The 14,130-nt window shown below is 42.5% G+C and overlaps 1 protein-coding gene across 4 annotated transcripts in view; it reads right to left on the minus strand.

The window, feature by feature from the left end:
- Positions 1 to 511: 511 nt before the first annotated feature.
- ZNF521 (zinc finger protein 521) overlaps positions 512 to 14,130 on the minus strand; it is a 283,441-nt gene continuing 269,822 nt past the window's right edge. For all 4 annotated transcript variants that reach the window (XM_055080371.1, XM_024120905.3, XM_028480121.2 and 1 more), the window contains one exon: positions 512 to 1,318. In XM_055080371.1, coding sequence (XP_054936346.1) covers positions 1,289 to 1,318 — 30 coding nt within the window. In that variant the 3' untranslated portion in view covers positions 512 to 1,288. The remainder of the gene's footprint in view (positions 1,319 to 14,130) is intronic.

A 14,130-nucleotide genomic window follows, 5' to 3' on the forward strand; every position in this document is an offset into this window, starting at 1 on the left:
GGCTGGGGGACTGAGGCCTGGAGGTGGCTGATGTGGAGAAGATCACACTGAGAGTCTGCGCTCTGCGCCAGTGCGAGGCTCACAGGCTCCTCGCTCTGTGCTTTGTCTTCTGAGCGAACAAAGCTGCTTCTTAAGTACACATAAGCCAAACTGCCTCTCAAATTGCAGCCATCTACTTTGAGTTGAGATTTGCACAGCATGACATGAATTGGGCTGCAAATTATGCAGAAAACAGCCATCACATCCATCTGTGATGTCAAAGTCCTCCAGTACAATGTGACCTGGTAGGATCTGCAAGAGGAAGAAGTACATCGGGTCTGATTCCTTCCCTATGCGATGTGATGAATCTCCTCCCAGCTGCTTTTGGCCCAGTGTGGAAAGGTTAAATATGATTGAGGTTATGCCTGGGATATTCTCAAGAGCAGAACTCATTTCCAAGGGTGCAGGCAGTTAGATTTTTTTAATGGCAGAGTAACTAGAAAAAGAAAACACACACACAAATACACTCATACCTAATGGTAAACTGAATTTATTTCCTCTTGGAAAACAATTCCAGTAATCTCCAGGTTCAGACCGCAGAGTAAACATTAATAACAGTAACATACAGGTTAGTTCGACTGATTCAAGAATTTGGCTGTGTGAAATCATTAAGGAAAACCTTGAACACTCAAAGCTTCAAATGTATCCAGGAAAAAAAAAAATTCTTTGACAGTCTACATAACAACTATTGCATATATAGTGATGCTACCTGTCACATTGCAAGGCTTACAAATATATATATGGGCCTTATCCAGCTGTGGGGTTCTGTGAGAACATCTCTTCATGGTTTGCAAGAATCTTCAGCAATAAAAAATAGTCTTGGGTTTAACTGTTGATATACCAAAAGAGAAATTCTAGGCTTAAGTGTTAAGAAAAGGAAGTCCAAACATAGTCTCCTGTGTAACAGGGTTGTTTTAATCTGTCTTCCTTGAAAATACTTTCTCTTAAGCCATTTTGCTCACATTTTTTTAAAATCTTGCCTGAATAGGGCCCAAGTCCACTTGTCTTTATAAGACCATTTTAGTATCAGACGACATAATACATGTGAGACACTTTATATACAGGGGGTCTATCCGGTGCTCAAAAGTTCAAACACATGAACATCCAACAGTTTTGATAATACAAGTTTTATGGTACAATACAATGTTTCTGAATAATATACATTAACAATGAAAGTTTCGTGCAAAGAGTAAAATATGTTCCCTTTTTGTGCCACAAAAGTCATTCTCCTTGAGAGACCGTGCTTGCACTAACTGCTGTGTTGGGTCATCGTATGATTCTGTAATGAAAGAGGGGGAAAAAAAAAAAAAACCTTAAGTGATTGTATTTTCATCAAACCAAGTATCTATAAATGCTGATTGATTTATAATGACCTAAATACTGTATTTCTGCACCCAGATGAATCCGTGCTCATGGGACCGGCTCCTCCCTTCCCCCAGTGGGAGCCAGGATGGAAGGGCGGGGCCAGGGGTCTCCCCTTTCTCTGCCTCTGTTTTGCTTCCCCGGAGACCCCCACCCCCCACCCCCACCCCCCCACCGCCGCCCCACCTTCCACCATCTCTTCTTATCAGAATACGACCGTCTTTTCAAATGCCTGGGTAGCACTATTTTAACAGTTATATTTATCTGCGCATCATTTCCATTCATTACAGATGCTTTTGTTCTACTCACTCTTAGAAGGTGAACGTCTTAACAGCAGAGGCTCTATCTGTCCCTGAATATAGACTTTACGGGCAAGAACAGCCTGGCCGACAACTGACAGAGAGGACAGGAAGCTTCTCCAGCTCCTCTCCTTGGGGTGGGCTTGGTGCTGGGTCCCAAGCTGGCGCAGGAGCAGATCACAGCAGCCTGCAACCTCCCCCGTCCCCAGCGGGTGCAGTCTTTGTTGTACTCTGGTGGCCTCCTCTCCACCCACACAGCGTGTCCCCTTTCTGAGCCAACATCCCGGTTCCAAATTGTGAGCCGGCAACTGGGATTCCTGGGTAACTTATAACTACAAGCCAGGCCCTTGGGGGTGAACACTGGGCTCCAGACCTGGGCCTGTGGCCTGCCCGGGGGATGGTCACAGGTCCACGGGACGTTCATTCAGAGCAAACGCCTGGAGATGGCCCGATGTGCACCTTCCCTCCGCTGTGCCTCCCCTGAGCCTCCTTCTCCCACCTCTCCCAGTCGACCCCTTCCCCCATCCCTTCTGATCAGAACCTTGAGGTCTACCACAAAATAATACCACTTCACGCTCATCCCATCTAAAACTGCTTTCCCCCTTCCCTGATTTCCCCCTGTGCTTTATACTGCTCATATTGTATGCATCTGGGGTCTTGTGGTTATTTGCAATTTCGGCTCTCTCCCCGTGTCTGTAATTTTGGTCTTCATTCATTTATTCATTCCTTCACAAGTATCTCTTGAATCCTGGTATCACCACCAGGCGTAGCCCCCAGGATTGCAGTGCTCAGCAAAGAGGGTCTGGCCAAATGAACGACTGACAAGCTAGGCAAGGGCCACTGCAGGGAGAAGGATGGTCCCTGCCTTCACATCTTCAGAGTACTCACAGTCTCAAGAAAGTCATGTGGGCACATGATGGTAAAGAAACCTGGTGGGATTAGATCAGAAAGGACCATAGGAATATCACGCACGCCTAACCCTGCCGGGCTTTCGGGGAAGGCTTTGCAGTGGACGTAACTCGTGACATTTCAGTTGAGGCTGGAAACATGAAGAGGCACTTGGGATGCAGGGCGGGCATTCCAGGCCAAAGACCCACGTGGGTAAAGGCAAAGAAGAATACGCAAGGTATGTTCGTGGACCTGCAACTCGTTCAGTTTGGTTGGAATCGTCTCGAGTGTCCAGAACCAAGCATGCTGATGAGAAATGAAGATAGAGAGAAGTTTGCGGCCAGATTATGAAGAGCCCTCTGTACGTGGCCAAGGAGTTCAGGCTTTGTCTTGTAGGTAAAGGGGAGCTATGGAAAGTTTTCAACAGAGGGCTTTGTCTTAGAGATCTTTGTTATCTTTTCGTCCCCCACCAAACTAGCGAAATGCCTGCCCAAATGGGTAAAGGATGAAGGACCAGAGGCTTGGCTGCTCAGGGCTGCCGAACTGGGGCTAAGGGCACCAATGAAGGAGACGTCAGTCTTGTGAAAAGGACCCAGGTCTTCCGTTCCCTATTTCAAACTAAGCCCATTTTATAAGAAGATGGACAGCAAATAATGAGGATGTTATTTCACTCAGCCTTATTTAAAACATACCATTTTTATTAATTCAGTAAAAGACAAGCTGGATTTTTAATTTTTCTTTAGTAGTACTAGCCTAAAAGTACATACAGGAGCAGAGCAGTTTTAGGCCAACTCTTTTTTTCTTTGTATTGATTCTAAATAAATACTTCTGCAAATTATTTTTCACCAACACGTAGACGTAAAGGGTAATCAAAATACTGATGAGACTAAGAAACATTGCTATCCCCTTAAATATCAACATAATTATGATCAAAGAGGTTATAAACAGTAAAAAAGTTCCATTACTCAAAATGCACTGTCTAAACTTTCTCATGCATTTTCCTATCTCAAAGAGTCAAGCCTGATCTAATAGAAAGGTGCTTTTTTTTTTTAATTTAAAAAAATTAAGAAAATAAATACAAGAATCTATGACAAAAGTTATCTAAATGGTAGAATGTTGACAGGAGGATGTGTGATTACTTTTTATCATAACGTAAAAAACAGAAATCAGTTTAATAACATTATTTTAAAATATTTAAGTGCTTACTATAGACATTCCACATTCAATCGAATTTTAGTGGTCAATAAAGGAAGCTACACTGCAATCTATCCTGTGTTCTTCTATGTGCCTATATTAAGACACTGCAGAACAAAAACCTAACACAAGTTGGCCATAATAGTTGGAAACAGTTGTTTCTTGGATGCTTTCATCCTAAACCAAAGCCACACAAGTCTCTTCGGAGGTGCAAAGAAATGAACAAATACATATGAATCACTTATTGCAACAGACTGAAGTTGCTACTATAAAGGATTTATGCTTTGCATATAAAGAGAAAAGAATATATATCATTTGAGAGAAGGACAAGGGTATGGCTTGCAAAATTCAAGATGCAACAAAACTAAAGAGCTGTAGTACAAATAACGTCTAAATGGGAAATCCGGCATGAAAGATGGTAAACGCAGAAAGTTCTCTTGGTGTGGAGATACCTGCATACCACTGAGATCACTTATTGTGCTTCTTTTTCTTTTTTTCTCCAGATCAGCTGAGGGTGAGGTCAGGCCTCCCAGTCCTGGCGTTCACCATTGTCTGTGATTCTCAAGGTGGGAATTGGGCATATTTGCATTGAAAAGAAAACAAACAAACAAACAAAAAACTCAGGTGATTCTGATCCAGTCCTCAAGGGCCTGTCCTCACCAGTTCTGAGGATCTTTGGGATGCGACTGTTCGCCTCCTCCACGCAGTACTTTGAGTCACTGAAAATACAAATGGCCTGATTTCATCTTCTGGAGGAAGGAAGGAATGTCTGAGCTGCACAGGTTACTGGGTTGGCTTTTAGGGGCCGGAGAGAAAGATGAGGAGTGTTTGTCTCCAGACTTCACTGAGGATCCAAGGATAAGAGAAACAAGAAGTTGCTTCATGGGAGCTTTCCACCTATTTGGTGTGTTTTTAAAATCACAGACAGAAAGGGAGACAAGAAGCGAGTGGGAAAGATGAAAAGTAGACCAGAGAAGCGCTAAGCCCAAGGAGAGGGCAGGTGCCTGCCCTAGCTCCTGCCCACACCCCGCCACACCACAGAGCCCTTCCTGAGCCCCTGCAGCACAGACGGGGACGCGCAGGGCGAGAAAACGCTGCCAGGCCACGCGCAAGCAGCCTTCTTCTATACGAGTTTTCTGTACTTCGGGTCTGGAGGAAACCACTACACGAGAACAAAGCAGTGGGTAATCTCACCAATTTTACACAGCAATTCAAAGTCCCCAAGGTACTTTAATGCAATGACAGGTTATGAGAAAAAATATCTGTTCCAATGAAGGGAAAGTGTTTTACATAATCGAGGAGAACATCAGTGCAACATCGACGCGGGTTGGGGGGGTGATAACAGGAGAGGAAGTAGGAAGAGAAGAAAACTTCTGTAATCCCACAGAGAGCCATATTCTACTCTGCAAAAAGCCATCTCTTGGAGACCCCATGTCTAAGTAACTGAAAATTGCAAACCATTAATCCCAGTTATGAACAGTTGTTTTACACGAGGGGGGTTTGTGTTAAAAAAAAAAATCAAATTCACAACACACCTTAAAGCTTAAAGGACGATCCATCTAGGTATGATACTTTAATATCCAGGTTAAAAAAAAAACAAACAACCAACCAAAACACTCTTTACTGTAAAGGGCCCCATTTTGAAGGAGTTTGTTCTTTTTTTCCTCTAAAATGTGAAATTAAACTTAGAAAGCTAAAAAACAGATGAGGACCTTAAAAATTCCCTTCTAGCACTATGAATTTCTTTTAAAATATGAGATGCCTTTCATTTTACAAGACTGGAATTCTCATTTGGGGCTTGGCACGCTAACACATGATTAATTCAGCCTCCTCCTTTCAGAGGGCTGACCACATTTACTGGTCAAACGGTTTAATCCTATTTAAAATGCAATCCAAGCAAAATATTTTTAAATTAAAAAAAAAAAAAACCCACCATCCCCTGTAACTGTTCACCTTGGCCAAACTATCCCATTTTCCTGTGATCTTGAATATTTGCACCTATAACAAAGATGAAGTTAAGCTCTGGAGGAAAGCCAGGGGGAATCTACCTTCCCAGGGCAGAAAAATTAAGTCCCTAGCCCCAAAAGTGGTGCCACAGATTGCCCTCGCTTGTCCAATATTTTGACAGACCACGTCTCGTTGTCTGTGCTTTGTAGCCCTCTGTTGGCATCGGCAAAATGTTACATAGCAGTGATAATAAAAATAAAAACTGTCAGAATGGAAGTTTTGTGAGATTTGTTGATTCAAAGATGTTAATCATTTTTACCATGAGTTGTCTATTTATAGCCTTTTGTCTCAAATTCTGACAAGCTTTTAAAACTAAGAAAAAGAGACAGCATGCTATTTTAAAAAGGAATGAAAAAAAATAACAAGCTTTCCACTAATTCACCATGCCATTAGAATCCCGAATTTAAACTGCAGTTGTATTCAATTTAAATGAGATGTTTTCCAACCAGAAGAAATAGGAGGCAATTGTGGCTTTGCAACAATGCAAGGCGGGAAGAAATAAAAGAAATAGAAGGATTAAATGTGGCTGTTTCTTTCAACAGATGGTGACAGCACCATGGCAGCATGTTGTTTTTTCTTTAGTTGAAGAACGCAAACATCCGTAATCAATCATCACTGATTAACTAATTATATTACCCTTCCTTTTATCACAAGGGTTGGACCTTTATCTGTAAACACTGTGGATAGTCTGTACGCTCTTATTTTTCTAGAAGCATATCCCAGTACACATACAGTCGTGCAGTTACAGGCTGCAAACAGAATTCTACATTATCGTCCACCTTTAAGCACTACTGCTTTTTTTTTTTTTTTTTTTTTTTAAACAAAAGCAATTGGTTTCCAACAGCCTGGATAATAAGTCTTTTGACCTGCATTCTTCTTTGACCCACTAAGGTCACCCTGTGCTCAGGCATATAGCTGACTTAGGAAATGCCTGCGAGTCCTACATTTTATCTCCTGCCCACTCAAAATAAAGCTTTCTTTAAATGTGTCTGCACGGGTCCCTGAAGGCCAAAGAGGCATCCCTGTAGCGGGCAGTGGAGGGACAGAAGCTTCTGCCTTTATTAATGAATGCAGACCATTATGAGTCTGGCTGGCTCCTTCCCTGTTCCCAGAAGCATATACCGTACGTGACTTAAAATGCTAGAATATTGACACAAAGCGAGCCGGGCACCCCTAAGGAAAATTACTCCTTGGATATAATGTAGGCTCGTAACAGCTATTAGAGTACAAAATAAAACCCTCCGGGATCAAACTGACATATACTGCATTCTCCCTAGTCCTCAAACATTAGAAGAATTTCTTTGTGAAGGCTCTCAAGGACAGCATTAAACTGACTTTTGTAGCAATCGGCAGCAGCTTTTTGGCTTAGAGCTTTTAGTACTAAATCTCTGGTTTGAATCAATATAAGTACTATATCTTCTACATTAATCAATACATTTGGTTCAATACATGTTCTATTAAATTATACTTTCTAATCAAGATTTTTACATTTCCACCCTCTCTCTTTTTTCATTCCCAAGTTCTTTTGCTAGTAAAACAGCTTTAGGAGTGTATCTAGCTAATGGAGAGAGGATATTGGGTGATCTCCCCCATAGGTTAGAGAAAAAAATACAATGGCAAAGAGTAGCCTTTGTCTTGATAAGGTTAACAGGATGTGAAGGCAGTAAATTAACATTTTCAAAGTCCACATGATTACCAAAGTACTCATAGTTTTACATTAATTAAAAGTGAATTGCTTCAGCTTTGGAAGTACTGTTAGAATGTTCTAAAAATCACCCAAGTCATCCAAAATCCCAATTAGACCCCGTTTTACCACCCCAAAGTTTCCACTGTCTACAAATTATATACTTCTTAGCTGGAGAAATCTGGGGGAATTGTGTTTTCATGGGCCCTACCTGGTAAACATCAGGAACATATATGTGGGTATGTGCATTTTGGTGAGATATATTTTAATGAATGTTAAAAGACATTTGTCTTAAAAGACAAATGTACGGTATTTCCCAAAGTGCTTTGACAGTCTAAAAAACATATTCATATGATGGATTTTCATGACCAGGGTGGTTGACTCACAATTTTTACTTTGGCAGAATTTACTAAAATGAGGTTCTACACTTTTATTTTGATAAACAGCAATGGAATTTCCCAAACTGTCTGTCATGATATGCTTTTGCCCCTCTCTTTAATGCCATGAATGTTGCATTTATGATCATGTTTGCACTGACAGCATTTCCCTTTTAATTTTTTCATACGGTAATGTCATCACTAGGAACTTAGAGAGACACTGATGCATTTTCTTTTGACATTTAACAGTTCACATGGGCTTGGCCTGACGTCTCAAAGCATTTTCTGGATGACACTAAGCTATATTAAAGCAAAAGGTGAAATGGCATCATCAGAAGTGATCAGAAAAATACACAACATTAAGGACAGAAAAGGACTCTTAGGTTATTTAGTTTGTCCCCTTGTTGGACAAAAATTGTTTTATAAAGTTCACACTCTGGGCTAGTTTTAAATGGTTTTGGCAATGAAGCTTCTATCACACCTCCCATAGGAAACGATTTCACATTCTAATAAACCTCACTAAAGGACTTTTGTTGTATTTGCTGTTCTTTGGACATTCATGCTAAATAAGCCTAGAAAAGGTTGGGCTGAGATAACTCTGAAGCATGTGGACACTGGCATGTTTATGAGTTTACGTTCAGAAGCCTTGACCATGTATCTGTAGCATAATGTTCTTCTGTCTCATCCAGAGAAACCAAAAAGACAATCCAGTAAGCTATTTCTTAGTCATTCTACAACATATGTCATTCAATTGCTTTGTTCTAGAGAGAGATGCCTACAAATGACAGAGATTCTAGAAGGCCGGTGGGACCAGGTTTCCCAACCTCAGCAGTACTGGAATGCTGAGGGGGACGAGTCTTTGTTCTAGGGGGTCTGCCCTGTGCACAGTAGGATGTTAGCAGCATCCCTGGCCTCTGTCAACAACATGCCAGGGGCACCTTCCCAGTCGTGACAGCCAGAAACCTCTAGACCTTGCCTCATAACTCCTGGGGGAAAAATCATCCCCAGTTTGAGGACCACTGCTTCCAGTGTTTTGAAAACACATCGAGCTTGCCGCACCTGCTTGAGGATGCGACCTAGTCTTCAGTCTCACAGGTTATCTGCCCCGGTCAAATTACAAAAATAAAAAAGGGACAGCAAAAGGGACACATATATGCCACATGGAACTGTGGCATGGCATTAAAAAATATGGTCAATGGTGAGAATGGGCATCTGCTGAGAAATCAGGGAAAGGATTCTTCGAGATACATAATAAATGGCATTGCTTGTATAAATAATCATCTCTCCAAAAATGTCCACTCATTCAGCAGTTTACTAAGACCTCCCAGGTACCATCAATGAACAAAGGTGGTACATTTTGGTGGCACTTAATCAGTGCTGCTTTAGAAATATTTACAATCTAATAAAGTATAAAGGGACCCAAATATTAAAATCTGGACATTACTATTTAGGCTATGGAAACAACTCCCTACTCTGAACGAACTGCAAAGCCATCATCCCTCACTTGCTGGTCGAGATTCAATAGCAGGAGCCAACAACACCTGTAAGTGATGCTTCAGAATAAAAAAGAAATGGTTTCAGAGCTGGGAGAGTTCTAGCGGCATCTGTTCCAACATCTCATTTTATAGGTGAGGAAAATAAGTCCCAGAGAGTTTAAGCCAACTTTCAAGGTCTTATAGCCGCTCCAGCGGCTGAGCTGGCTTCTGGGAAGAAGCAACTGTTGAGCGGTGCAGGTTGCTATGTTCTCATCCCCGGGCTGGGCTGGCTGCAGAGACTACAGCTGCTCACCGTCGGGGCCCTCACCGGGCACAGGAGGACAGGGTGCCATGGGCCACAGAGAAAGGGCGCCTCACCTCCTGGGCTTAGTTCTCAGAGCAGTCACACTTGCCCGGTGCTGGAGTGATGAGGAGGGGGAGGTTAGAAGAGAGTGACGGGCTCCAGGGGGGAGAGAGCAAGCAGGAGCCAGGCTGAGAGCGACGGAGGGCAGGGTACTGGTCCCTGTGGGGCTGGAGATCCATGCGGCTGGGAAGGGAGGTAGGGGTCACTTCAAACAGAGCCTATTTTCACCACAGGTGCTCTTTTTCTACAACAGCAAACCAAGCTGGGAAAGCCAATGGTGGTGAACAATCTTGAGAATACCTACCTGAAGGAGCCTAGCCTTAGTCTAATGTGAGTCTTCAGAAGCCTAAGCAAAGACTAATTGTTAAAGGAATGCCATGTCCAAATTGCTAATGTAGAGCAATTTTTAGTATTTTGACAATTAAACATTTCAGAGAAATAAAACAAGCCACGCTGGTCCACCAGCTTCAAAAGGACAAATACGGATGACGGGTCATACATGACAATGTTAACTTCGTAAGCATTTCATTTCTCATTACGAGCTTAAAAATGGTAGTAAAGGGGATTCCCTAGTGGCCCAGTGGTCAGGACTCTGCTTTCACTGCCAACGGTGCAGGTTCGATCCCCGGTTGGGGAACTAAAATCCTGCAAGCCACACAGTGTGGCCAAAAATGAAAATAAATAAATACATTAAAAATAAATAAAATACATGAAAAGAAATGGTAGTAAAGTTTCAGTCACTACCTGACCCCTATCTGTTTTGCATATAGGACAGGCTGGAAATTTCCCTTTTTTGAACTGATAGGAGCATGCACTATCTACTACATTGAGGAAAAAGCAAAAAAAAAAAAAAAAAAAAAAAAAGGTTCTGAATTGGAAGAACAGGTTAAAAAGAGGAAAATGGCCACTGGGAAATACATTAGAAGTACAAAGTTTATTTTTAAAAGAGAACAGTGAGTTGAGCTACCTGTTTACATGCATGGAGCCAACAGAAAATTTAAATCAGACTGCAGAGAGCCAGCAAAAATGAAAGAGAGGCCAGAGCTTAAAGATTCTGCTCAGATTCTAGAATTGCAGGATCCAGCGTACTGTGGGACAGAAGGCTTTGATAGGCAACACAGTCTAATAAGATATTCAGGGATTGAGTCAGTGCTTCACAGACAGATGTGTCCATGTGCCAGTTGTTGCTAAGCCTTAATTTTTCCCCCTGTAATGTTTAATTTATCACACTGGTGCTTTCTAAACTAGAACACCTGTAAACAAGGTTAAGAATGACCTCCTTCCAATTTCACATCCGTGAACAGTGCCCCTTCTTCGTGCTCTAATTGTAGATACCTCAAAGATAAATAAATCTGTGGAATGAAGGAAAAAGAAGGCTTGGCAGGCACTGAAATGTGTTCCTCTTGGGTGAACGCAAATTTCCTCTCCGCCTGGCTCTGGGTGTACACACTGACTCATGATGCTCAAGTCATAGTCAAGCCCCCCACCCCATCCCAAGTCAAACCCAATGAAACAAATTTCTGCTAAATATTGAACAGCCTCGTGTAGTAATTAGCAGCAAATGATGGGAGCTTAAATTGATAATTGCTCAGAAATGTCCTCTTGCAAACATTACACATTTCCTGCTCCTCCCTTTTCTCTTAGATTTCGAATCCCAGAAGGTTTTTCCGTAAAGGATTTAGTTAGCGAAATTACCCATCGTCACATTACTTGGCCTAAGATCTTGCAGTCAAGTTAGGTTGTTTGACCATCAGCAGCAAGATTCCACCTGCATTACTTACTTCACGTCTGTTTTTGAAATCCATTGAAAGTTATGTACCTGAAAGCTGCTGGAACAGGGCATTGATGTAAAAACTGACTGGCAGGCTTAGGATTTAAACTCTGTCCACCAGACTCAAAAGGTCATCTGATTAGAATGGGAGAAGCACAAGGCATAGTAATTTATAGTCAAAGGGTAACCTTTCTAGGAAGGAGGAGGAAGCAAGAACTCTTCCTGCTTTTCCACTTGATATGGACAAGGATTCCCTTCAACCAATTCCCAATAATTATGAAAAATAGTTTATTGAACTTGGGCAAAGAGCAAAAGAAATGCCACTTCCTTGTGGTGTATTATTTCTTTCATTAAAATCACTGCCACACTCTCTAGGAGGTAAACTCACAGTAAGAGTAAGTCAGCATGTTATAAATCATGACGAATAACAGAAAACAACCTTTCCCCACCATAAGCAACCAAATGCTTGTCTACTAGGGCATTTGCTTTAGTAAATATACATACAAAGAATAGAACTGTGAAAAGACAATGTGTTGGTTTCCAAAATTTCCCTACTGAAACTGCAGAAGGAAGAGTGTGTGTGTGCACATGTGCATGTGTGTACACTCGTATCTACGCTGGATGTTGGCATGAGTGTGTGCTGTGGAGCCGGGAGAGAGGTACATTCCTGCATGGGCTCTACAGGTAAAATCCCTGGTGTATGCCTTTGATCTTTGGGTCGCCCAGGGCTCATATTCCTGCATGGAGAATGCAATTAGAAGGAGCCCCAAGTAGGCCTTGCTTTAAATTCTAAGAAAAGTCCTTTTAAAATGCGAATATTTCACAAGCCCAATTCCATTTGGGTGTCTCTCACTTTCAATTAAAAAAAAAAAAAAATCCTGGATTGGAGGGAAGGGAAATGATTCTGTACTTAAGTTTGGTGCTTTTTTTCCTTGCTTTTGCTCTCTTTCCTTTCCCTCCCCCTTGCACGTCTGGTGTCCTGCAGAAAGCTTCAAGCCCCTTTCTTTAATAATGTCCTGCCTCGCGTCCCCTGAAATCACCCGTCTGTTAGCCAGTGCGCACAGGCAGGAAGAGAGGGAATCAGGAACGCCAAGTTGCACCCCTTATCCTGCACGGAACCTGGCTGGGTCCTAACATAGACTTGGACTCCCTCTTGCGCCTCATCCCTTCTTGTCCCAGAAGCTTTCAGGTCTTAAAATGGCAGAGCTGCCCACCACTCGGGCCAAGAAGAGCCTCTATTCGCTTCATAAACCCACACGTTAAACTCCCGTTCTCTTCCCATTTCCTGGGCATCTTTTCTGACACTGCTTCTCGGTCTCTGTGGAACAGTCTCCTCACCCCTCGTGGTGCACTGAGCTTCTAGAAAGACAGCCCTTGAGTTCCCCCCCACCCCGACAAAGCTGTAGCTATGGTGAGAGTAATCTGTAACCCTCACATCCTTAGATAATTTGCTGCTCCAAGTTAATTTTAATTCATTACAATAAAGCATTATAATTAAAAAAATAACTCCTTAAAGTGAAGTATTTAACATGATCCTGGAAAGGAAGACAGCTTCCGCTAACAGAGGCCCAGGCAGCAGGCATGGTGCATGCTCCTCTCTCGCTCTCTCGTGCAAATTCAAAGGTGGGCTTGGTGCAAATTCAAAGGTGAGCTGTAAACAAGCCCACGCACCAACACCCAACACGCCGCCGGGCAGAAAGGACTGGGTGGCAGGAGGCCTCATTCTAATCAGTCCTCAAAGGAACCTGCCACACAGAAGTGGCACTTATTCTAATTTAAAGCCCTCATGCTTGCTTCAGTGTTGCAAAATTTATAAAAGAATAACTTCATTAAACCGCCTGGCACTTCAAACACAAATGCAAACCAGCCACAACATAGAAGGAGCTGGCCAAGAGGAAGAAAAATATTCCCAGAGTTGTTAACTCAGATATTCAAATCCAGTCTGCATTTGGGCGCTTCTCTTTCTGAGGACGGGTTTGCCCCGGAACTTTCCTCCACCAAGGATTTCTGCGCCATGGTCCTTTACTTCTATCCCGAGGGCCAGTTGCTCCTGTTAAGTCTGCTTAATAACACTTAAAATCATCCAAAGCGGTTCGGCAAGGCACGCCCCTTGCAGAAATACATCTGGCAGTACCTAAATGAATGCTATTCAGGGCTCCTTTCCTAGTCTGAGGAAAAGATTGACTCTGAACATGGCCACGATTACAGTCCCCATTTACTTGGATATATATTTCAGACTCACCTAAGTTGTTGAAAAACTAATGCAAAAACGTTTTTTTCCCCTTACCCTCGGTCCTCCAGAAGGCCAGCAATGATAAGGGTTAAGTGGAAACATTCTGCTAATTCATGCACAGCAATGGAGAAAAGTTATTGTCACACCCTAAAACACACACTTTTAAAGAAAATTCTTTTTCTCCCCTGAATCAAAGAAATGCTACAATGAAAGAACTTCAGGCTAGAGTCCTAAGCTACAATGCAGTTTGTGTCAGAACACACATCATTTCATGCTGAACTGTCGGCGTTTCTCCAAATCATTTTTTTTTTTTTTTTTTTTTTTTTTTTGCGGTACGCGGGGCCTCTCCCTGTTGTGGCCTCTCCCGCTGCGGAGCACAGGCTCCGGACGCGCAGGCTCAGCGGCCATGGCTCACGGGCCCAGCTGCTCCACGGCAT

This window comes from Physeter macrocephalus, chromosome 19 (genome assembly GCF_002837175.3).
Source record: "Physeter macrocephalus isolate SW-GA chromosome 19, ASM283717v5, whole genome shotgun sequence".
Classification (NCBI taxonomy): domain Eukaryota; kingdom Metazoa; phylum Chordata; class Mammalia; order Artiodactyla; family Physeteridae; genus Physeter; species Physeter macrocephalus.